This window comes from Oryza brachyantha, chromosome 11, assembly GCF_000231095.2.
Source record: "Oryza brachyantha chromosome 11, ObraRS2, whole genome shotgun sequence".
Lineage (NCBI taxonomy): Eukaryota > Viridiplantae > Streptophyta > Magnoliopsida > Poales > Poaceae > Oryza > Oryza brachyantha.
The window spans coordinates 15,901,363-15,926,574 of NC_023173.2; the positions used below are offsets into that span (position 1 = coordinate 15,901,363).

General features: G+C 40.5%; 3 protein-coding genes across 5 annotated transcripts; 1 reads left to right on the forward strand and 2 right to left on the reverse strand.

Annotated features, from left to right (window-relative positions):
- The first annotated feature begins 816 nt into the window (after positions 1 to 816).
- Positions 817 to 7,718, forward strand: LOC102708102 (GTPase Der). Its single transcript, XM_015842662.2, has 12 exons — positions 817 to 1,223; positions 1,781 to 1,839; positions 1,954 to 2,037; positions 2,162 to 2,455; positions 3,347 to 3,486; positions 3,919 to 4,006; positions 4,484 to 4,666; positions 4,851 to 5,012; positions 5,149 to 5,342; positions 5,698 to 5,848; positions 6,305 to 6,467; positions 7,049 to 7,718. The coding sequence occupies exons 1-12, from the start codon at positions 827 to 829 to the stop codon at positions 7,111 to 7,113; spliced, it is 1,980 nt and encodes a 659-aa protein (XP_015698148.2). The 5' UTR covers positions 817 to 826; the 3' UTR covers positions 7,114 to 7,718.
- Positions 7,719 to 9,803: 2,085 nt separating this feature from the next.
- Positions 9,804 to 14,495, reverse strand: LOC102702983. 2 transcript variants are annotated; one of them, XM_015842312.1, is made up of 3 exons: positions 14,317 to 14,495; positions 13,274 to 13,582; positions 9,804 to 12,304 (listed from the first exon to the last, which is right to left on the reverse strand). In XM_015842312.1, exon 3 carries the CDS (start codon positions 12,283 to 12,285, stop codon positions 9,961 to 9,963), a length of 2,325 nt encoding a protein of 774 aa, XP_015697798.1. In that variant the 5' UTR covers positions 12,286 to 12,304; positions 13,274 to 13,582; positions 14,317 to 14,495; the 3' UTR covers positions 9,804 to 9,960. The 2 variants fall into 2 exon arrangements, with proteins under 2 accessions (XP_015697798.1, XP_015697797.1); XM_015842311.1 differs by having other exon boundaries at positions 13,274 to 14,204.
- Positions 14,496 to 16,264: 1,769 nt separating this feature from the next.
- Positions 16,265 to 23,213, reverse strand: LOC102708566 (armadillo repeat-containing protein 8). 2 transcript variants are annotated; one of them, XM_040528692.1, is made up of 8 exons: positions 22,664 to 23,213; positions 19,187 to 19,906; positions 18,841 to 18,981; positions 18,675 to 18,758; positions 17,691 to 17,925; positions 17,458 to 17,618; positions 16,965 to 17,246; positions 16,265 to 16,776 (listed from the first exon to the last, which is right to left on the reverse strand). In XM_040528692.1, exons 1-8 carry the CDS (start codon positions 23,126 to 23,128, stop codon positions 16,717 to 16,719), a joined length of 2,148 nt encoding a protein of 715 aa, XP_040384626.1. In that variant the 5' UTR covers positions 23,129 to 23,213; the 3' UTR covers positions 16,265 to 16,716. The 2 variants fall into 2 exon arrangements, with proteins under 2 accessions (XP_040384626.1, XP_006663071.2); XM_006663008.3 differs by having other exon boundaries at positions 18,886 to 18,981; positions 22,664 to 23,212.
- Between the last annotated feature and the right edge of the window lie 1,999 nt (positions 23,214 to 25,212).

Consider the following 25,212-nt stretch of genomic DNA (forward strand, 5'->3'; position numbering starts at 1 on the left):
TTTTTATAAACAATTTAATTCCCCTAAAATTTATATAAATTTCCTCGAAAGCGAAGACGTCCTAAAGCTACCAAGATGATTCCTTGATGGTTGCTCCTATCAGGTGGTTCAAGTAAGAGCTTACCCATCGTGTCAACCAAGGTCACCATCCATGCATGACGTGCTTAAGATGTTCCATTAATTACTTGCATCTTGTGATGATCATGATACCAAGGTTAACCACCATTTGACTTTTTTAATACGCTAATCACCATTTAATCGTGAGGGTGGATTGTTTGGGTGTCCCGTGGATAAAGTCAAATGATATATTTAGAAAAAAATTATGAATAAAATTTATGTACATATTCTTAGCGATTTAAAAACTAATGCTGAAAAATAAACAAAGATGAAATCCCTAAAATTAACTTTAAATTTAAGATTAAAAATTTAATTTTTTATCTTATAAACATAAGCGAACAAAGTTGGATAGGTGGACGACGTTATGTACCGGGTTGTAGCATAGTTGGTTTTATTTGTTCTGATGTTGAAAGCAATCTCCAACCTTCACCATATCATCTTGAACGTTGCATACTACTTGCATTTTACAAAACCTTTCAACACTTCAATTCCATGCAGGCATGCTGCATGCATATGTGAAATGAAATGATCAAGTGGGTAAATTTGAATGGATTTGATCAAACACAACACTTGAACAACACGTGAGAAACTCCTCTGTCACCTGGCCGGTGGGTCCCACCCGTCAGCCGCACGCCCTCCCGGCCGTTATTACCTATCTGCCACTCGCTCTCCCCTCCTTATCCCCTCCCGCCTCCACTCCCGCGCGGCCATGGCGGCGATGGCTACCACCACCTCCTCCTCCTCCTCCTCGTCGCTGCTGCCTCTCCTCCCCTCCAGCGCCCCGGCGGCCCCCCGTCGCCTCCTTCCGTTCCCTCCCCGCACTGCCGCCGCGCCGCCTGCTCGCCCCTTCCTCGTCTCGTCCCGTCCTCCGCCCGCGCCCCGCGGCGCCCGCCTCTGCCGCCGCCGCGCCGCGGCGGGGAGCCGGTACGGTGGTGGGGAGGAGGGAGACGGGGATGATGGGGAGATGGAGGAGGAGGAGTACTATGAGGACGGGGATGAGGAGGGGGATTGGGAGGAGGAGGAGATGGACATCGAGGCGATGGAGGAGGAGGCGCTTGGCGCCGTCGCTGACCTCTCCGCGCGGCTCGACCGCGAGCTCCGCATCGGTGAGTGGATCCCGATTCGTTTTGTTAGCTCGGAGATGGTCAGGAAACTATCCAGTGCCTTTTGCTCCATTTCATTTTTTTTAAAAAAAATGTTTGATCCATCTGATATGATGGTATTTTACAGTGTTAGACTAGTAGAATATGACTTTAGTTACACCATTTGGCCTAAATTTCACAAACCTAGCTGCGGAACAAGCTTGTGGGGGATGTTGAGTCAAAGTCATGGCGGGTAAGTTGATAAGAACAGATATGGATGCTACTTGTCGTTGATGAGGTGAATATTGTGCCCAAAATCGCAGTGATGCAGGTCAAGTTATATTTGGCCCTGGAGCATGTATGAGTTTGGGCGTTGCAGTTGCATGTCCTTCTATTTCTAGATTTGAAAGTTTAGTCGGTAGTGTCAGCATCGCAAATTTGCGGTCACAATGCTTTGTCTTTATGACTACCTTCTCACTAGAATTTTGGAGTAGAGTATTTTCATTTCGTTCCCTTTAGTAGCCTGTTACATGATTGCATCCACTATGCTAGTTCATTGACTAAATGGATTGCCTCTTCAGATGACGATGTTCGGGATAAAAGAAGAACCATCAGGCATAAGACATCGGCATCTAAACATGTCAGTATAACTTTGCTTTCTAGTATATTGTTCACCTAGTTGACAAGCTGATGAAGAAAGTGCAAATGTAGAAAAGAAATTCCATTTTTCTTTACTGTTGGGTCCATGATTCAGATTCCGGATAATTTTCTTCCAAGGGTAGCAATTATTGGAAGGCCCAATGTTGGTAAATCTGCATTATTCAATCGTCTTGTTGGGGTAAGCTATTTACAACTACAAATATTACTTTACTTTAGAGGAAGCATTGGCACTGTACATCATTAAATAATTTTTATCTGAATGCAGAAGTTGCTTTGATGTATTGAACTCTGGTGTCTCACAGGGAAACAGAGCTATTGTTGTTGATGAACCTGGTGTAACTAGAGATCGCCTATATGGACGATCTTACTGGGGTGATCAGGAGTTTATGGTTATTGACACTGGGGGAGTGATTACTCTATCAAAGTCTCAAGCAGGTGTAATGGAAGAATTTGCTATCACAACTACTGTTGGTATGGATGGGATTCCTCTTGCCTCTAGAGAAGCTGCTGTTGCTAGGATGCCATCAATGATTGAAAAGCAAGCAGTTGCTGCTGTTGATGAAGCAGCTGTGATACTATTCATCGTGGATGGTCAGGCAGGTTCAGACAATTATCAGTTCTTAATTTGATCATTTTATCTTTGGGATTCTTTTGTTACATTTGGTAGCTCTGATTTCAGCAATACTTTCTATTGTATCCGTGTCATTGCCTTTCTACTGTAATATGAATGGATCAATTGTAGCACCTGGTCCTTTCAAGTGATGAACTATTGGTTAGATACTTAAATCCATACCACAGTTAAGGTACAATTGCTCCTTTTTTATGTTTGACGCCAATGACTTTTGGATTGACCATTCATCTTATTCAAAAAAATTAAGTAATTATTAATTATTTTTTGTGATTTTTTATTATAAAAGAAACTTTAAGAATGACTTATAATTTTGCATATTTGCACAAAAAAACAGAATATGAAAAGTGATCAAACAAAGATTTTAAATTCAGTCGCGTCAAACATTAAAAATTGGAGGGAGTAGTATGCTAGTTTGTTTTTCATGTAGGCAGACAAAGCCATTGAGAGAAAATTATTAGATATTCATATTCCTATTAGCATGCTTCTTTTCTCGTTGTCTTTATGTGATTTCTGTCTGAATCTTCTATTGGATACTGATGCATTTCTTTTCCAACTGCTGCATGCTGATCTAGTAGACTTCTTGATGTAATAGCATGATGTTTCTTTAGCTTCTGGTTATTTTCTATCTGAAAGATTGATTGTGCATTTATACTATTGCTAGATTTGATAAACCTCCCAACACTCAAATTTTTATTTGTCTAGTGTCTTTGTTGCTTCATGCCCTTGAATAAGTTCATTCTGACATGGATTTGCATTACTTGTAGTATAGATCCCTATTGTTGTTATTAGCTGCTGCGGACTGAATTATTGCTATGTAGTGGCTTATATAATGGAATGGGTATCAAACATCTTTCAGGATGGCCTTGTGGCAGCTGATATAGAAATTGCTGATTGGTTGCGTCGCAACTACTCTGACAAGTGCATTATACTTGCTGTAAACAAGTGTGAATCTCCAAGGAAAGGGCAAATGCAAGCTTTAGACTTTTGGTCATTAGGGTAAGTTGAACATGCAGTGATCCCCTGCTATAATTACACGACACTCACTTCATTTGCAATGAACAAATATTACATGATGTTCTATTGGTTTTTCATTTTTAAATTTTACGACAATATGTGTTAGGGCTGATATATCGTGCTGATTAAATGTCACAGGGCACACACTTGATGATATTAGGTAAGCATTATACTAAAGCCCATTGTTAGATGTGAAATATGAATAATGAACCTTTAATGGTTCCACGTGCACGATCTCTAAACTTATTTGAATAGCATCACTGCAAGTTAAAGTGCTTATAGTATCCATAATCTCCAATGCTTGTGCTCTGACTCTGAAAAAACGTCATGTGTTTACAATGATCTCAACACTCTGCTTCGTAATGACATAGTGCCTATTGTCAGCTCAGCTCATCATATTGTTCTTCCTTCTAGATTTTCTCCTCTGCCAATATCTGCTATTACTGGCACTGGAACTGGAGAGCTCCTTGATCTAGTGTGTTCAGAGCTAAGAAATTTTGAGGTACTGAACCTACTTTGTTTTCCTATAGGCCAGGCAGTGTTAATATTATATGTCTATTCATGTTTCATACTCTTTTCTGTTTATGGTTGGGGATGAAATCATTATTATAATGAGTATTGTAACAATAGAGTCTTACTCTTGGCTGTGGGAACAATTCAAGTATTGTTTCTGACAAAATGGATGGGCTAATTTAGTGGAAGATTTTACTTTCTTTCCTTCAACCCTATAAAACTGCTTATGTCCATAGCCAGCAAGGAATCAACACACTGCAGCGTTTCCACTCGTGCTCTACTATATAGTAGAAACACTGCACTGTGGTGAATCCTTGCTGGTTATATCCAGCCTATGCATTGAGCATCTCACTCTAACACATTGAATCATATGGTGTTTTTCTTTTAGTACTTCTTTAAAATAGCATTTTCTTTTCAATATTTTATTGTTATATGGAAATATCTTGTCCATTACATGTTTTTACAGGGATTGGATGGAGTTGAAGAAGATGAAAACTATATCCCTGCAATTGCCATTGTTGGAAGACCAAATGTCGGGAAAAGTAGTATTCTCAATGCTTTAGTTGGAGAAGATAGAACTATTGTGAGTCCTGTTAGTGGGACAACCCGTGATGCCATTGATACTGAGTTCATCACAGAAGATGGGCAGGTTTGTTCACATTGCTTCTGAAAGTTTAAATCATCAGGAGAAGCATTGCATTTCAGTATTGACCATAGTTAGTCCACTTGCATGTATCTTTCATTGTTGTAGCAAATCACAATTTGAATTGGAAGAGAGAAAATTACATTTCACAGGAGCAATTTTAATTTGCTGATGTTGCAATGTACTGCAGAAGTACAAGCTCATTGACACCGCTGGCATCCGACGTAGAGCAGCTGTTGCTTCTGCTGGCAGCACAACAGAAACACTTTCCGTAAAACGTGCATTCCGTGCGATCCGCCGTTCTGATGTGGTTGCGCTTGTTGTTGAAGCAATGGCTTGCATTACGGAGCAGGTATCTCTACCTCATAACATGCACATGTTCACCCCCCCCCCCCCAAATAATTCAAATAGATATTGTCTTACAATCTTTTCTGCTACTTTTCTTGTTTATAAATCATGTTAATGTAGTACATTTCTCTGGTTTCAAGGACTATAAAATTGCAGAAAGAATTGAGAAAGAAGGAAAGGCATGTGTAATTGTTGTGAACAAATGGGACACAATCCCAAACAAGAACCATCAGAGCACAACATATTATGAGCAAGATGTAAGAGAGAAGCTTCGCATACTCGACTGGGCCCCTATTGTTTATTGTTCTGCGACACACGGTAGCAGCGTTGACAAGTTAATCCCTTAACTTGATATTTTGCTCCCAAAGAAGCATTTGATACTTTACTACTATAGTATTTATGATTTTTATTTGTGTCCTTTATATGTTTCATATACTTGCCTAGTTCGGTAATAATCTCACTTCTGAAATCTTAGCTATTATTTCTGTTCATATAATTATTGGACCACAGATCGTTCATTGTTGGCTTCTTGCCACTATTAAATTTAGACTATAATGATGTGCATTTGTGCATGTCTAGCTACACACATCTGAACTTGTTATCTTTTTGTATCTTTGACCTCTTTGATAGTATGGATTATGAATTGCCCAGGCATTCTATTTGTTCTCTAATACACCAATATTCCTTAGGATAATTTCTGCTGCTGCATTAGTCGAAAAGGAAAGGTCTAGAAGACTTGGTACATCTATTCTTAATCAAGTCATTAGAGAAGCTATAGCATTCAAACCACCACCGCGAACAAGAGGTGGCAAAAGGGGTCGTGTTTATTACACCACACAGGTAGCTTCTAACTCCTTACTGAACCATTCTGTTTATTTCTCTTAAGCCAACAAGTTTGCGTTATATCATCTTTCAAGTAAGTTGAAAAGGTCACTAATGTCTTACCTTGATCTCTACTACATGTAAATTTTGACTTGCACGCATGCCAAGTGAAGTTCTTAAATCAAACACAGCTTGTAAGTAATTTTTAAGTATCTGAAAATTGAATGGGATTGAAGCCCTTAAAGAAGTAGTATTTCAAATTTAGCACAGTATCCACTGGTTGCCCATTTTGAAGTATAGTTGATACAGTCAGCACTCAGTGTCCTAAGATAGAGTAGTTATATGCATTATGCAAAAATATAAGGGCCCTTTGAAATATGTACTGCTTTCAGATTTGGAAAGTTCACCTTGGGGAAATCTTTTCATGCTTTTGTTTTCTTCTTGAACCAAAAGAAGTCTATTCTTAACCTGCAGGCCGCCATTCGTCCACCAACATTTGTTTTCTTTGTTAACGATGCAAAACTTTTCCCTGTTACATACCGTCGTTACATGGAAAAGAAGCTTCGTTCCGATGCCGGATTCCCAGGAACCCCTATTCGCTTACTGTGGCGTAGCAGGAAGAGACCAGATAAAAAAGGTGAGTTAATATGAAAAAGTACTTGCACGTATAATCTCAGGGATTTTAATTGAAAAAGGAGGGAATAGGATCTCAGAAAAGATTGTTTTGTGATTCAAATGAATAGAAAGGTAATGCTAAGCCTAAGATCAGTGAAAAAGGAGGGGGGGGGAAACTGCTGTTGGTTCTAAGTCAAGCAAAAGTATCAGTAAAAGAGACATTGTTGCACTCCCATTAGATTTGATTTCACCAATCTCCTATGACATATGTAGGTGCACATAATTTATTAAGGGACCTTGGGTATTAATACAAATATAATGCTAATATTTTGCTGAGACTTATAGATTGTAGGTAGCTGGCCATAACAATAAGAATACAGAATATCATGTGACAGTAGAAAAATTGGTCAGCTGATCTGGGCATATACATCACCACTACGAGCCTTGTATTAGGAACAACTCAGCTAACAATGTTTTGTGATCTACTATACCTGTTACACGAAACATTAAGAACTGTTCCTTGGTACTCCATATTGTGAGATTAAAATAGCATTGTCATATCTAAGTAACTGAACTCTTTTCTTTGCCATTTGTTCTTGGTAGGTAAAACTGCTGACAACAGTTTGCAGAGCCCAGGAATCCCTAGCAGAATGGTTTTAGCCACCTGAGTCGAACCTACTCCTCCTTTGTAGAGGACAAGAAAGCAGAAAGAATACAGACTGGCTTACATTTTTTCCAAGAGGACAAGACTGCCAGTACAGAAGGGAAAAAACTAGAAATTGTATGTGCAGTGGACATGTATTACACTATTAGGGCTACGATCTTTTTTCCATATTATTCGTGTGCTTTTGAGCACACGCATCCCGCCAAACAGTGTATTTTTTTTAAAAAAAAAGTTTTTAGAGAAGTTGATCATCTTACATTTCTAAAGCAGATTTTTCAACTTAGCAGTAGTTAATTTTATTGTTTATGTTATGAAATAGCTATCACAAAAATTAGATAATATTTTATGTCTCGTCTTCCTCCAACAAAAGGAACTCAAACCATTCATGTCGAGTAAGTTGTTACTATGCACAGAATATTCTGTTTTGGTTGGTAGCCAGACTCATGGCAATTCTTTTGTAGGCTTGAACCTTGCTGATGATGAGATGGAATGAATATTGTTTCACTGCTACCATCGCACCTTTTGTTTTGATGCAGGCTCTCAATGTTGTATTAATATTGCAGCATGCATGCTTTTCTTTGTTTCTCCTTGTTTCATACACTACAACACACCGAATGAATAATCTATTTAGTTTTTCTATAATGTCATTGTTAATCGAGTTTGACAACAATGATTTGATCTCAATTAGATTACTTAAATTATTATAGCACGCTGCAATGTACGGATATTTTGCTAGTATATGCATTATGTGTGTTAACGGTAAAAGTTGGTATTAACTACCACTAAAAATAGGTGATGAATCGAACAGAGTTGACCCGGTCAAAGCCGATGACGAAGGTAAGTAGTCGGATAGCACAGAGATGTGACAGCCGATGAAACCGCATGTCAAAATAAATATAAATAGTAGTACGTTCGCTTCAAATTCATACAAAGATAATGAATCTATATATATATAAATTATATATATTAATCGACTGATAAATTTAGACACGGATAGAAAGTCTTAAATATGAAACGGAGATAGTAGCTAACAAGGAAGTACACATATTTCTTTCTTCACGAAATTTCACTGCACCTCTGCAGTGTTAGAGATTTGAAGAAATTTCACTGCACCTCTGCAGTGTTAGAGATATAGAAGCATACAGTTATAGATAACAAAGTTCGATAAAAACTCTACAGATAAAGATAAAATCTTAGAAAAATACGATAGAATATTTATCTTGTACTCCAAGTTTCTATCTGCTATGTACGCTATAAATATACCCATGAGGATCAGTGTAATACAACAGATTACAACATACGATAGATTTTTCTTCCACTGTTTTACACAATATTTTCCGTATAGGATGCCTAATTCTAATACTAACCATCAATTTTAAGTCCAAACCAGCACGCCCTGGGCGTGCCCATCCAACCGATCAGCAAACACACGAAGCCTTGATGAGCAGCTATAGGCAAAAAAGGCCTAGGCCATGCAGGAAGAAGGCATGCGTGGATGACTTCTTTGACGATCACATCTCGCTGACCAAGGACAAGCAGCAACCTCTACCAGACAAATGACGCCTGACAAGATTGTTCCGGCCGGCCACCAGCTATCATCTTCAATTTTCACCGCACATGAAGAGTACATGCATCTATTATTCTTTCTTTCTTTTAATTAGCTATCTGGTGTGCTCAAGAGATTGTTCATAGATTAGAATTTTTTCAGCAATTAGTAATAGATCAATTTTTTTAGCCACTATATATCATCTATAGATTAGAATAGATTAGTTTCTTTTGGCTACAAAATCCTCAAATCCAAAAGGCAGAAGCAGAGAAGCGACGACATCGATCAACCAACAAGCAAGCACTACATCAAGCAACCGACGTTTTCACCGAGTCTCTACGTCCGCCATCAACATGAATTGAAATAACACCGCCGATGGTCTACACCAATATGGAAGAACACGACGCCACTACGTTCACAATGATAGACATTCATCTCACGTCCTCTGACAGGAATCTCTGCAAGACGTTTCATCGACGACGATATTGACCGCGTCATCTGCGACAGGTAAATACTGCATCAACCTAGCATCACTATGGTAGTGACCTACTACACGGCGTACGGAGTACAACCAAAAATTGGTGACTCAACGTCAACAGCATTCTTTGACATCTGCAAGATGACCCAAGGGTATCCCTTGACATATGCAAATACGCTTCCAACAGCATCCTCTGATATCTGCAAGGTGCCTTACCTATGATCACAACTCCGTCTCCAATTTTTTTTCGCCTTTAGCTATATACGACTACATCAACCACCATGTCTACAATAACCACGGTTACCACATGTCGACTACCTCGACATACATTACAACAAATCATCCTCGACAACTCTAGTTAAAAGCGTCTGTGTCATCGCTATCATTCATGACACTCCCGCTATGACTGCGGGTGGGAATAGAGAAAAGAGACAATAGATGACACAGAAGGGGACGCAATCACCAAGGTGGAGGACCGAGACAACACAAAAGGGGACGCAGTCACTGAGTTGGAGGATTATTCATCAGAGATGCCATTGATGATGAAGAAACAAAGAAGAGAAGATGGTGAAACACAAGATTTAAAATCCAGTCGCAATCGTTCGCTTTACTCCCGTTACGACTGAGGGGGAATGTTAGAGAGGTAGAGACAACATAGTCTAATAGAAACTCTAGAGATAAAGATAAAATCACAGAGAGATACGATAGAATATTTATCTTGTGCTCTAAGTTTCTATCTGCTATATAAGCTATAAATACACCCATAAAAATCAATGCAATAGATTTCTTTCCCATATAATAGTTTTCACATGCAGCCCCTACAAATTTCACCATTCCCGTGCTCGCTCACGTTTGTCTATCTGAAAGTACGCAGACAACCTTATCGACCTCATGTAGTTCGCCACGAGGGCAGCAACAGTAACGAGCTCGCCGCCACTGCTGAGCTGCTTGACATGGGAACCCGTGCTGCATTGCTCCCCGACGCTGCACAGCATCTGCGCCCACACCTCGCAGATCATCCTGAGCGTGCCACCAGCAGGCGAGTGCTGCTGCCGATCGACGAGGAATCCGGCGAGCGAGCACCCTCCCCTCAACACCTTGTCTCCAAGCTTGTTGGTGTTAGTACAGGTTAATCTGAACTTGGGTTCAGAGCCATTGTTATCACTGCTCCTCAATGCATCAGTGTACAGTTGTAGCAAATGGAGCACATCCTCGGTAGTGCTGTACCTCAGGTGACGGGTGATTGCGTAGCACAGCACAAGGTAGTCGTTGCGGCTTGCGTCGGGAGGCAGCATGTGGGGTCGTGATGCGAGCAGGAAGAGCATGTAGTTGGACAGTGCCTGAGCCGTCTCCACCAGGTCAGCAGCTGAACCTGAACCTGAACCTGAACCACTGTCAGCTTCTGCTTGCTCCTCCCCTTCTTCAGCAGCTGACGCTGAACCGGAAACACTAGCAGCCTCAATTTGCTCCTCTTCAGCAGATGAACCTGAACCACTCATGGCCTCTCTTTGCTGCTCTTCAGCAGCTGAACCTGAACCACTCATGGTCTCTCTTTGCTGCTCTTCACCAGCTGAACCTGAAGAACCAGTTATGGCCTTTCTTTGCTGCTCTTCAACAGCTGAACCTGAACCACTTGTGGCCTCTCTTTGCTGCTCTTCAGCAGATGAACCTGGACCACTGGCAGCCTCTGCTTGCTTCTTCTCCTGATCCTTGTACCAGCACAGGTAGATGTCGGTGGCGATGTGCCAGATGAGGATCCTCTGCTCCATCTTGGAGTCAGCAACCCATGCCGGGTCCCTGTACAACCCTCTGCTCTCGAACTCGTCCTGGCCCCATTGCTTCGCCTTCAAGGTCTCCAGCAGCAGGTGCTTGATGGACACCGAGACTGGGATGGACGGGCCTGAGTAAGCCAGAATGTTCCACCAGTCCTCGACTCCCATCCATCTCGCGATCTTGCTGCATCGGCTGGCCCTGCTGCGCACGCACAGCTGAACCAGGCTGAGCTGCCCCATGGAGCTCGACCAGCTGCGCTCCCTCCTCCAGTGCGCCGCACGAACCAGCCGGCGAAGGCACGCCGGTATATGGGCAAGAAAGTTGCACACACTGCTTCCTTCTGATCCCTTCTTTACCAGGAGAGCACATGTCCAGCTCGACAGCATGGCTCTCAGAAGCGACATGGTCTCCAGGACGACGGCTCCGGCGAAGAGGACATAGGTGATGATCACATCTGCTCTGTTGTAACCATTCGGCCTACGATCATGGCGACGGCGATCTCCCAGCAGCAGCAGCGTGTTGAACAGAAAGAACGCGATGGTGGTGGCCAGTGACGAAACCACACGGATGCAGAGGCCATACCAAGTGTGCGTCACCTCAGCCTTGGTGTAGAACACGTCGTGCAGGAGCGAGATCTGCATCTCGGCCACCCTGTACAGCTCCTCCTGCCCTAGCAGCCGTGATTCTCGGTTCATGGGGCCACACAGAAACAGACGAGGCAACGGCCCCTTAAACTTGTCCTTGGCAAAATCCAGCAGCAGGTGAGCATAGAGTAGCAAGGTTTCTGCTTGATCCAGGCGACTTATGAAGGACACCGGGACACCTTCAGAAAATCTTCTTTTCCCTATGTCACTCTGGTACTTTCCAGTTGGCCTACTACCGGCGCACCTGAGTGCCCACACTCGCTCCCCGTACTTGACAACACCGACCACCAACATGAGCATGGTGGCTGACAGCAAGAGCAAGGGGTGGCTGCCAGCAACGATGATGGAAGTGGACCCATAGATGACATAGGTGGCTGCGGCCACCTGCACGACAAGCGTCTGCAGGTGGCGCAGCCACAGCCGGTTGTCCTCGATGGCGTAGGCAGTGATCTTGTCCTGCCCACCAAGGTGCAGCAGCAGGAAGGGTGCCCAGAGAGCCAGCAGCTCATGCCCAGGTGACCTGCTGGTCACAGACAGGTGACCAAGCACGGAGATCGCCGTCGCGTCAGCCAGCATGTATGTGGACCATACAAAGGCCTTTAGCACACCGGAGTCAATGTACCGGCGGAATTCTGCCAAGATGAGGAGTGTGACTTGGACCATGAGGCTGAGCAGCACTAGTGCTTGGAGAGCCCATTCTTTCCATGAAGATGTCACGGCCTCTGCTCCTGCCATCGATGCTCCACCTTAATGTCTGAAATGGATTCACCAATCAATTGACACAAGTCAAATCTGCATAATGTTTGTTTATTAGTTTACCAACACTATCAAATCCAATTCTGATAGCAATCTCAGGTTCTAAAGTATGATCCGAGACCAAACAGAATAACTACAGCTGAGAGGGGGGGGGGGTGTTTCCATCTTGTTGGACTTTCCCAAGCTCGCTCATGGCATATGTGGAAAGGCAAACACATGTTGTATTCAGGACATATAAACATTTTAAGTGGTCAATCTGGTTTATGAAAGGATCAGCAAAGCATCAGGTGGCACAAAGTCAGGAATGGTTCTCAAAAATTGTGGCCAAGCGGCCCAAGCAGGAAAAAAAACTTGATGGTAATGAAGTCTTATTAGGTGAGATACAAAAATATCTCCATTTCCCAGTTTTTAACTACTTATGTGATTAATTAAACCTGCATTGTGTGTACTTGTGTGAAGTTGTATGTTGATCCAGTTGAGAAGAGTATGCAAAAATCTGTGTTTTAACAAAGTGACTTACCTATATACCATGATAAACTTATATGGGGCATACATTTTTCTAAGAGAGCTAATATGGGCTGAAAAATCTCCTTCAGTAAACACACATTACTCGAGAGCTAGCTATGTGAAGAGCAACTTACAACGGTAACTGGAGAAGTGATTGATGTTATATTGTCTTCAGTTGGAGAGACAAAACGTGTATGGTTGGGGATTAGCCAGATTGATATGTATGAGGGGATGAATGCAATGCAGCTCATACACACTCAAGTGGCACACACAAATATAATAGGACTTAAAGGGCATGCATGCAGAACCTGGTGCCATGTGTACCAGAGGGTCAAGGAATCAGGAAAAGACCAAAACTTTCATCTAATAACCCACAATGCGGCAGGTAAAGGAACAAAGTAAATTATTCTCCTTTTCCTGAAAAGAAAGTAAAGTATAAGTCAAATCGCAATCACTATACCGTGTTACGTCGGTGCTTCATTTGCCTTTTCAGCTACAATAATACTGTATATGGTTAGCATCACATGGCAACCCCTCTAAAATAGGACCAAGAACTGAACTTGGTATAATCTCATTATGTTCTCATCTAATTCTCCCTCATCTCCATTGCTTCCCTTATGGGTGGAACCACAGATTTTTTTTCCCCCTTTCACCTAATGACGAAGCAAGTAATTACATAGATTCCGTATTAGATTTTGGGTTTGTGCCATCCCAGATTTCAAGTGTTTGTTGTTGAGGAAACTTGGTCCTGGCATTTCCTGCGGTCCTCCTGCACATGATAGATTCAAAGCCCCAGATAAAAAATGACTTCCAGCATAGGTTTTGAAGTTGCAGTGTGTAGCCATAAGCAACGTTATTAATCTAATAATTAAGGACTAAGGAGAGGTGACACCTGAAGCACTCCTAATCTAATGAGGTGGCAAACAAAATAATCTAATATTTAAACAGAAAGAACATACTATGCTATAAATACAGAGCAATGGGGCCTAAAGACTAGAGGAGGAGCGTATAAGAGTAGTACATGATGACGATAGGGGAACGAACAGAGAGGAAGCAGACAAAGATCGCTGAAATGTACTAAAAAAAGACTCCAACGAAATGTTAAAAACATGGGGGAAAACTGCAGGAACTAGAGCATATGAAAAACACAAGAATCAAATGAGATGACTATGGACCAAACCCAATGCATAGGAATTTCATAAAAGTAAATCCTAAATGCTTGGTGTTTCAAATGGCAAATGGCTTCATATGAATTTTTTCCCCCTCAGATAGTCTTCAGATGATAGTTTCACGGTTGTTTGGACGGATCTCACTCAGACGATAATGAAGCCTCCACCATGTTTCTCACCCTCCAATCGAAATTCTTTTGACACATCGATTCATCTACCAGCCTACAGCAAGAAATGTAACCAATCCTCTCAAGATCTATCCATTTTACTCCCATGCATCCAAGAACAAGGAGTGCCGTCACAACCGAATCGAGGGGAGGACAAAAGGGATTACCTTGCGGCGAGAAAAGGAGAATCGCCGGCGGCCGGCCGCCTCATTGGATCTACTCCGCCGCCCTTCTTTCCTTTCTCTGACGACGCTTCCGGCCGGCGGCGAGCTTCCTCGCCGACGAAGGAAGACAGTGACAGCTCTGCTCCCGGGTAGTCAACGTCAACAGGTCTTCGGTTGTTGACCTGTGAAGTTGACGTCACCGAGACATGATACTGTTTCTAAGAATTTTAAAAGATAGCCTGTTAGCAAATAGCTCATAATACAATACAAGTGGTCCTACAATTCATTCTCACTTGACATTAAAATATATATAAAAGACTATTTCTTATCTCTTAATTAAGGGATAGCTATTATCTCTAATTGTATAGTATATCTTATAGATAGTTTATAGATATTCATCAGAGGTGGCCTTATATCCTATAGAACATGTTTACAGCTTGTTTGTTTTTTTGTTAGTATGTTAATTTATCGGGATAATTGTAAATGTATGACTGGTTTAAAATATTATTATAAAATTGTCACTAAAAATTATAAAAATATCACTAGAACTATCATTTTATTTTATCTTAGTGACATCCTTATAATTTAGAAAAAAACAAATATCAAATTTGCAAAAGTCGTATTTCATGATAAAACATTGCATAGATATTGTTTTAAAAACCAAACAAATTCATTAGTAATTTTTTCAAAAAACAATGTTCTCTTCCCTCCAAAATATATGATTTTTTATGCGGTCTTTGATATATTACATTGATCGATAATATCTATAATAATATATTATTTTAGATTTTTAAAGAGTAAAATTTTACAATAATTTTTTTAACGATAAATCTAGTAATAATGTGATATACCTTTTTGAATCATTGGTTTAAAATATTTGATTTATCACTATTTTAAGTGTATTTTGAAATGGACCGACTATAAATATATGCGTTCATGGACTCTCACACGCACACCATGCCCATTGCCCTCTCACTGTCGATATTTATATCACCTACCGCTAAAAAATAAGTAAACTAAATACGAGCGCTCGTATCAAATATAAAATGTGAATTCGATGGATATCTTCCACCACAATGAAGTGATGAACCTAAAGAGGCGAACTATGCCCACTTTCCATCTACAAATTTTCATTGCTCATTTTTAAAAATAAACGGTTATAAACATTTTAAATATATTGGTATCAAAGAATATTGTATCCTAGATATAACCTGAAACTAGTTTTACCTAATTTAGTTTTTTTTTATTTTATCGGTCAAAGCAAACGCTGCGAAAATCAATACAAACATGACATGATAGTAGTAGGAATGTGTGCAATTTAACAAGGAAACAGAAAATACCATTAGACTCTGTGTTATTAAGTTTATTTTTAATTTAACATGATAGTAGTCTGACCGGCCGCCACGTACAACTTTGTTGGGACTTTTACGTGTTGGACTAGAGGTCTCAATATTACATTTGTTTTTAAGAATTACAATCGACAAAAACAATCGGAACGTGTACCAACATACAACTACAACGACAAAAAAAAAACTTTACGAAATTACATTTTTGAAAGAAGAATAAATTTCGACAACACAATATCACTTGACAAAATTTGGCTTAACACGGCTCCTTGTGGAAAAAAAAAAAGCTTTACTAAATTACATTTTTGAAAGAAGAATAAATTTCGACAAAACAATATCACTTGGCAAAATTTGGCTTAACACGGCTCATTGTGGGCTTAAATAAGGCTCAGGCATGTCATGTACAACAGGGAATCCTTTCAAACACTGGAATTTCACATTAATTCAATTCCTGCAAAATCCGTTTAAAAAGGATTCGAGGCCTAAAATTCCTTTCTGCGACGAGCATGACGAATAAAAATTGTGAGCTAGCACCAACTAAGCATAAACATGTCAAGAGTATCTTTATTGAGAAGCAAGCGGCAAAACCATTACACACTGCTTGCTGACATGAAAAACGTATAGCCTTATTGCAAGAGACAGTATAATTTACAGCAGCAGCAGCAGTAGCATCATCCCTCAATTATACACTCATCGTCACAGCACAAGCACTAGGTTTTTGGTCATGCTAAGGGAATGAAATTTCTCCCGAGCTAGCGCCTAAAAACCCTTTTTTTTTCGTCTGGGACAAAGCAGCTCAGGTTTCTGACGTGGCATGGTTACAACAGGGTTCTTTACTTGCCTCTGCAAGAGAAACCAGTCATGGTCCTCATGGAGTTCACCAAAATTACAACAAAGCTCGCGCGACGAGAAGATGTTGGCCATGGCGTTTTACTGATGATCATCTCGTTCATAGTTCATGACGCGGATTGCTGATGCAAAGCAATCTCCCATCTTCTCTTTGCTCAAGAGTGTTTGATTCTGCAAGCTTCAGTGGCAAAGGTGCAACGGTGGCTGCTTACATGAAACCATCGTCGGCATTGTCCAAGCAGTGTTCAAGCACCATGCGTACTCTAAGCTGCACAAGGGACAGCTTGGGGTGTTATGTTAAGCAGAAACCAAGGTTTGTGAGTTTTAAGAATGCACTCGTGCATGCTAATGATGGATGGACCTTTAATATCTAATAGCAGTAATGAAGTTGTCATTGTGCTGATTGACTAGTATGTATGCTTTCATGCTCATAGAATGAAAAAAGAAAAAAAGCACCTTGCAATCCAAGCAGGGGTCGTTTATCATGCCTTTTACTTGTGAAATTAGCCCAGCATTTTGGAGTCGGACAACTCGAACAGATGACGCCTCGCATTTTGGATAAATCAAGTTCAGAATACACCACAAGGTTGCAACTCGCAATTGTTTATCCTTGCTCTGCAGAAAGTTGACTACAAAAGATTGTTTGACACGATCTGCTCGACAAGGTACAAGAATATTCATCACAGCCTCCTTGTTCAATTCACCCCCAGCTGCAACATTTGTAAGCACAAACATACCCTGAAGAAGGGAAACAGAAAGGCCAATGATTAACTACGACCTTGGTAGAATATAAATGGTAACCCAATAAAGAATGTGATGCAAAATTACAAAGTTCTGTCAGAAATGATGTTCTTTTTGCCCTCCATAGTTTGAAGATGCATGTGAAAAAAAATAGAAGTAAAAAACTTAGACAAGGTAACTCAGTATACTGTAGTTTAAAAATACTGACATGTGTGCACACTCCTGGGGCAGGTGCATTATTCAGTTGTCTTGAAATAGCATTTAAAATCATGCCATCATCACCAATGACATAATTAACAGCGTCCACATATCCATCAACAAGATTGTGCACCAGTGCCAAAGTTTGTTCCTGGACAAATTGTTCAGAATCTGCAAGAAATGTCGCAATTAGCATGTGGCTAATTCAGTAGCTAACTAATACCATAGCCATGTTAGTCTTACCACATATGAGGCTTGAAAGAGTAGATAAAGTTAGCTCCTTCAGAATAAAGTCTTTATCCTTTGGATTCAAAAGGAACATAATATTTCTAAGAGCCCACACAGCTTTTAGCCTCAATGTTGGATCCATAGACTTGGACAAATGAACAAGCTGGGTGACAGCCCCAGAATGAAGAAGAATCGATTTCCTCGGTGTCAAATTCACAGCAATATTGCAAATAGCACCAAGGGCAGCAACCTGTAATAACATTTCGTGAATAGAGAGACATTTAGTAGACATTCTACAAAGGCCTGATGGCTTAAAAACCCAAGATAGTGATGTTTAGTGTTTTACACATAATGTAGTTAATGTAGTGTTCCTTAGGTGGAATTGAGTGCATGGTAGCGGTGTCAACTAAGAAAAGAGTTGTTCCCAAATTAACATGTTACTTTTTAACTCGTTCTAATATAGTTGATAAATTAGTGATATGTAGAGTTTACAATTTAACAAGAAAACTGTTAGTGCAACATGACCTTTTGAAGAACTACAGTCGAGCCCATGAATGGGTGGAAAGAAGGTAAAATTGCAGAGATATCAGGAAAGGGGATAGCTACCATGCTTTCAAAAGATTTGGATGCAAATTCGCTTTTCTTTTAGAAAGCCTATTGACCAACCCTCTAGAAGAAGCAAGGCCCTATCAAACAGAGTTTCAAATTTTGTTTTTTTGGAAATTTGTCAGACAAGGACCGATAGTCATTTACTGGATAACTCTGACCAAATTAGTACTTTAATTCTACTTGACTGAATTTTTCTAGAACCCTTTACTCCAAACAACAAATACCATCAACTACTTCACAGATCATACAAAAAAAAGCCCTATCACAATTATGTGCTATCCAGTAGGAGCAAGCCAGTTCCTCGTAGTTTTTGAAACCATGCTTTGAATTACAGAAGCATTGCACCTTGAAATAGCACTGAAGGTTGCAAGAATCGCAATTTCACATTACCTGGACTGATGTAGATGAGTCATACAAAAGCTGGACTAGCGGGGCAATAAATGTATCACATGATAATTTCCCTGCACTAAGTACCTGAAATTAAACATATCGAGTTATCGAATAAATCATTTCAGATAAACAAATGGCATTGAATATTAATGAGTAGTTGTTTTACCTTGGATGACCTAGAGATATTCATATTAATGAGTAGTTGTTTTACCTTGGATGACCTAGAGATATTCTTAAGGCATGAACATGCTGCAACACGGATATCAGCACAAGTATGCTTCAGCGCTTCGAGGATTAAGGTAGATGCCTGTTAAATAATTAATGTGATAGTCATAAATGCTTGATCAACTGATATACACATTCACTTTTTTCATGCTACGTGCCAGGAGCCCATGGAGTCAGTATATATCCGGTTACTTAACAATATTAACGTAGGTGAGCTCTATAAATTTTTAACTCAAAGGGCAAATAACAGCAATGATAAAATATACCATCTGCGGTCCTGCACATACCTGAACTGACATAAGTTGAGATCTTGATTCTTCCAGTTTTGAGCAAAGTTCAGCTAAAGCAAGTAATATGGTCACTGCACGCCTTGACTCCAAAGAATTTGCTAACAGATGGTTGCTAAGCTTCTGAACTGCATTTGTTGAGAGGGCTTGCTTCTGCAGTTCCACACTGTCTTTAATCAAGGTTGTCAATGCCAACGGAGCATCATCTCCTACATGACCGGGTTCTTCAACAAGTTCAAGTAAGACCAGAATCAACTTGGTTTTAATTTGTCTGTCTTGAAAGTGACAGGGAGAAGCATGGCTAAGTGAAATCAAGCACAAACAAGCAAGTAGTCTTGTGCGTGGGCTCCGATCATGTATTAACGCAACTATTGAACGCAAAGCTTTTCCATGGTCCATAAGTGCAAATCTTGAGGCAACTTCCCAGTTATTTCTTATGATTGCAGTCATAGAATCTAAGCAAGCATCCCGTAGATTCATCGAGCCTCCAAAAAGGTTAATGAGTCTCTGCGGAACTCCAGCAGCACATAGTGCTAATTGTTCTGTATTGCTATCGCAAGAATGAGATATAATATTGGCAGCCAGCTCTGTGACATTTTCATTCTCTCTGTTCAAAAGGGTAAGAAGGAATTTCATATTTTCGTCATTATTGACATCAAATTTTGGAGCTAGTTTTGATTGATAAATCATTCTCAGAGCACGTGCACTAGCATCAACAACCTGCAATCAGAATATAACCTCGGATCAGACCATATCATTCATGGTATGCATCAATGGTTATTAACAATTCAATATATCTTGAAAGAATCAGCATATCAGACAGAAACAAACCACCACACTTAGCCTGAATTCAATGAAGAGTGCTTGGATATGAACTTTTATTCATTCATATATTGTTATAAGGACAGCTATATAAACTAAACACTGAACATAGAGTTAGTAATAACAAATGTTTCAAAAAGAGAATGCCAAATCGAAGCTCAGAAGTAATATGGTGGCTCAAAACTGATGAGCATCCCTGCTTCAAAGAATTGTATATTGTAGCCCATTCTGATATTTATGTCCTTAATATGAACGAGTCATTTAAAGAAATATCAACAACAGGTGACCTGCTTGTAAACTGGAATAGGAAAGGAGCAAAAAAATTCTCAAAAACACAGGAAGACTGCATTTCATTTCATAAAGGAGAAAGAAATAAAAGAAAAACATTTACAAGAACAGGGGAGCAAAAAGACCCCCAAAGAACACTCCACGCACACGACATCTGACCCTCTAAAGTCTAAAGGCAAACACGTTAATTGCCCAGGTTAAGTGACCTACAAAGGAACTCATGGAGCACAAAGGATCTGGCACCATTAAAAATACAATCATTGTGATACTTCCAAATCCCCAAGCCACTAGGATCAACAAGTTAAGTTGTTTGCGCAGCTTCTATGAGACAAATTGGCATGCCACTATGACAGTTCTAAAAGGCCATAAGCATTGCAATCCTGGGTAGCACCTAATGTTTGTTTAGCATAACTAGTCAGCGTAGGTGCTAGATACCACCGACCACCCTTCTGCCCGCCTATGCTGGCCAAATCTTCAAAGAATTAATAACCAAAAAGAGTGGTCAGGAAGGATGTCGAGATGGGACAACAAAGAGCTACCAAAGTAGCTGTTTGACTTGTTTCATCTGTTCTTTTGTCTTAACACATGCACCATGTTTTGTCCCCTTATTAATAATCACTTCTGTAACAAATCGTTGACTTTTTGCCCCAAATCACAACAAACAATAAACTCCAGTAATAAAACCACCATTGCCTTCACCTTTGGGATGCAACAAATGGAGAGACTGAAGGGAGGTAACAAGTAACAGAGGGAAGGAGGAAGCAGAAGCGGAATGTGGTGGAAAGAGTGGTTAATTTGGTAGGTCAATAGCAATTGACTAGGGAGGGATGGAGGAGGTAGGGCTATGACTACTAATTTGGGGAAGAAAGGCACAATGTGGAGAGGATTTGAGGCGTACATGGCTGCATCCTTGAAGTACTGGAACTGAGACTGAGATTACCTTTTTTCAGTAATAAGGAGCAAACTACAATTTCATACCTCCCCCAAAGTCGTACAGAAACTTATTGCAACCATATATGTATGCAATATGCCAATATGTACTGCTATACAAGTAAAGCAACTAGGAAATATATCAGGGTAACCATGTCTTTACCTGCAGTCTGCTAATTTTGACCTTAAGTCCATGTATTTGTCAGGAAGCTATAATATTTTACCTAGCCCATCCAAATGATGCTTTAGTGATTAGGGAAATTCCACGTTATGGAAGGAATCACAAGTTTGAATTGCCTCATGGCTTCGTTTAGCATTCAGGTTTTTTCCCCTTAAATGTCAATCCAAATCTCAAATAAATAGGACACTCGTATCCTACCTAGGAAAACAAGAACTTCCAGTGACACTGAAAAACAGTCAGAATTTCAGCATGAACTTTCCCCAAGAAACTATTGTACAAAACAATAGTATTGCCAAATTCTTAGTTCAAGCATATAGTACGAGGCTATGAGCAACAGGTTTACCATGACCGGCGGAAGCTAATAACTGAAATATATTATTTCATGCTCATACCAGTAAAGCTATTCAATTTATCAGTTCAGACAAATTCATCATCAAACTAACACAAAACAGACAACTTTCCAGCACATTCATCCCCACCACTACACCTAACCATTGACCCACTACCAAACTGTCCACAATTCAAGCATGAATGAACAATACCTTCAGTACTTAAACCAAAAAAAAATAAAGAGAAACAGAGAGAAAAGGACATAAAAAAAAGAAAAAGAAATGGCAACCACCAGTACCTCTCATCTTAGCTAAACCGACGGATTCTCCTATAGTTCAGATCAAATAATTCCCCTCATTCCAAGCAAAACACAAACCACCAATCACGATCACGATCACCTAGTACAAACTTCTTTTCTCACGAGGCAACTATCAAATTGCTACAGAATAATTTCGTGTTCTTACTCACTTCAGAACCTTTATTGCCAAACACAATAATGACACACTCAAAAAAATGCATTCACGGCACAGATTGGGCTAGTAAGCAAATACCGTCCGCGTCACACAAGTAAATTTTCTCACCCTAGTTATAATATCAGCAGTAGAAGACAAAATCTATCTTTTAACCAATCTAAACCACTAATTCTCGAAGCATCAATTCCTAATTTACTGTTCCCAATTCATAATCAAACATAATGGCTAGCATGACCCAAATTTTACACTACGTTCCACGAAAACAACCAGGAAGCGGTTGCTTGCTGTCTGCTTAGTTCCAAGCAACTCTTCTCTACGCAACAGATCTTTTCCCACACGAAGAATTAATCCACAAAATAAAAAGAAACAGCTTCTACTACAAGAAACGGTTTGCACGCCCAAACTAAATCGGAAAATCCACTGGGAGGAGCGAATGGTGGAGAAAACCCCTACCTTCTCGTCGGGGTGGGCGAGCAGCCGCGTCAGGTGGGCCACGGCCCCAGCCGCCAGCACGGCCCGCACGCCGTCGTCGACGCCGCACGCGAAGCTCCCCGCGGCGGCGGCGGCCTGGACGAGCGCGGCGGGCGACGCCCCGGGCTCCGCCATCGCCGCCACGACGGCCGGGACGGCCCCGAGGCGGAGGTACTGGAGCTTCTTGGTGCGGTTCCCGATGATCTGGTTCTTGATCTCCCGCAGCGTGCGCACCCGCTCGTGCTCCCCATCCTCTCCTCCTCCGCCGCCGCCGACGCTGCAGGCGCCACCGACGGGCCTCCCCACGGCGGAGGCGGTGGCGGCCAGCCTCGCCGTCAGCTCCTCCGGCCTCGTGCCCATGCAGTAGGACACGGCTGGCGACGACGCCGAGGGCGAGGGCGAGGCCGCCTCCTCCGGCCGCTCGCCGCCGCTCGCCGTGGCCGGCATCTGGGGGTGGGGGAGGTGGGCGAGAGGCGCTTGTGTTATTTTTCCTCCCCTCTTTTTTTTTGTTTTTTCGACTAATTTTTTTCCCTCTTTGGTTGGTATTTTATAGAGGGAGAAATTGACTGGGTTAGAAGCCCTGAGCCAATGAGATAACGCCACGTGGAGAAAACATTTCATTATATTGAATCGTTCGTAAATAATCATTGCATATTTAAATATACGTCACTTTAACTTTTGGTCATAAAGTTTAACTTATTCTTTTTTATTTTAAATTTAAAAAGATTATTTATTTTGTTATGACTTGTTTTATCGTGAAAAATACTTTATATAATATATATATATATATGTATGTATGTATATATGATATTTGCACCAAGGTTTGGAATGAGATGACTAGTGAAATGCCTAGTCTAAAAATAAAAAAAAATGTACCTTAAAACATGGAGGGGTAATTATTTATGTGAGCTACTGTTTATGTCAAGTGGGGACAGCTGGTTATATAGTGTGGACTAACAAATTGCAGAGTTTTTTTGGAGTCTTTATTTTTGTTAGATCTTTTCTTCAAAGGCGGCTCCGATTTGGGCTCTTTTTTAAAAAAGCAAATTGGGAGGTGTTGAGTTGTTAGACGTATGGAATTTTTATGTAGTTTTTTCACAGTATTTTTCTCAGTATTGACAGCTATGTGTTTGATTGGATGATGAACCTCACCTGTGGTTTTTAGCACTTTAATCTACATGCTCCCATTGTCTGTATCTGCAGTCTCTGTCATCCTGACCTAAGCAAAATTGCAAAAACTAACCTAGTAATAAATTATAGCTCAACCAGTTTATTCATGAATAAATAATCCTGTATGGTAGATTGGTCAGATAGTGACTGCAGATAGGAATACTTCAAAGTTCAAATACACATGGGTAATATGTTTTTAGGTGCAAATAGCGTATTCCAATTTGTCATCTGAAAACGTTGCAACTGGATGTTCTGGTCGGCTAGGCTACAGCTAATAAGCCGTAAGAAATAAACGGAATAACTAAAAATGATAATTTATTTATGCCAACAACTAAAAATAATTTAGAGAGGAAGCTTTTTATATTTTCGGTTCTAGCAACTCAAAAGGCAAAGACAGACAATATAGTTTGATGAAATAAAGACCCATCATTCAACTTAAATAAAATACAAACTTTGGCTGAGGTTTATAAGCCAAGAAGTTTTTTTGGGTACAAATTCCATAGAACAAGAATTGGATACTGCAGCAGGATCACAGTAATCAAGGTTCTTGATTCCAAGGTAGCATCAGGTTTGATGACAGCCATGAGCCACAAATCTATGTATCCATTTTTCAAAGCAAAGATGTCGGCAGAGAGAGGGTCCTACATGGAGATCAGGAGATGCACTGCTGATTAGGAGGTCTGTACTAGTAGCTTACAGCCTTTTTCTCTAGCCTGCAACATCACCTTCTTTTTTCCTGGAAAGATCTTGCAGGAAATCAAGGCACCATGATGTGTGTGACATGCTGGATTGTTTGTAGCAATGGCCATTTGATCCTGATTACTGCGGTATGAAGAAAATAACAGTTAACAATAACAGCCAAAAATATCTCACTTCCATGATGTAGCAGAGGGAATCAGATTGATAATGCTAGTACAGCCAACTAACTATTAACTAGGTGTCAGTAACCATTGGTCATAAGGCAAAAGGAACTATATTAACTGCTCCTATTCTTCAGGTTAGATAAACCACTTTAAGGACAAGCTGACAATTATGATTTCACTGCTTCTCTTTGGCTGTTTGCATCTCACGGTGCACAAAATCGGAAATATTCCCATAGTCTCAGAAAGATTATATCTTATTAATTCCTGTATGTATGGCGAATTGGAAACTCTTGTTAGCATAGAACAAGCAACGGATGAACGTAATTTTCAATCTCTTGAAGTATGGCTGAAGCTGACAGCTCAGGCAAATCAAACCCAAAAATTTTAGGTGTCGGTACAGAAGCAACACCATTCATAATGACTCATTGGGTCATCCTAATTCCAATTCAACGAATTTTAGTTATCTGAGTGCATATTATGTCCTCTGAAAAAAAAAGA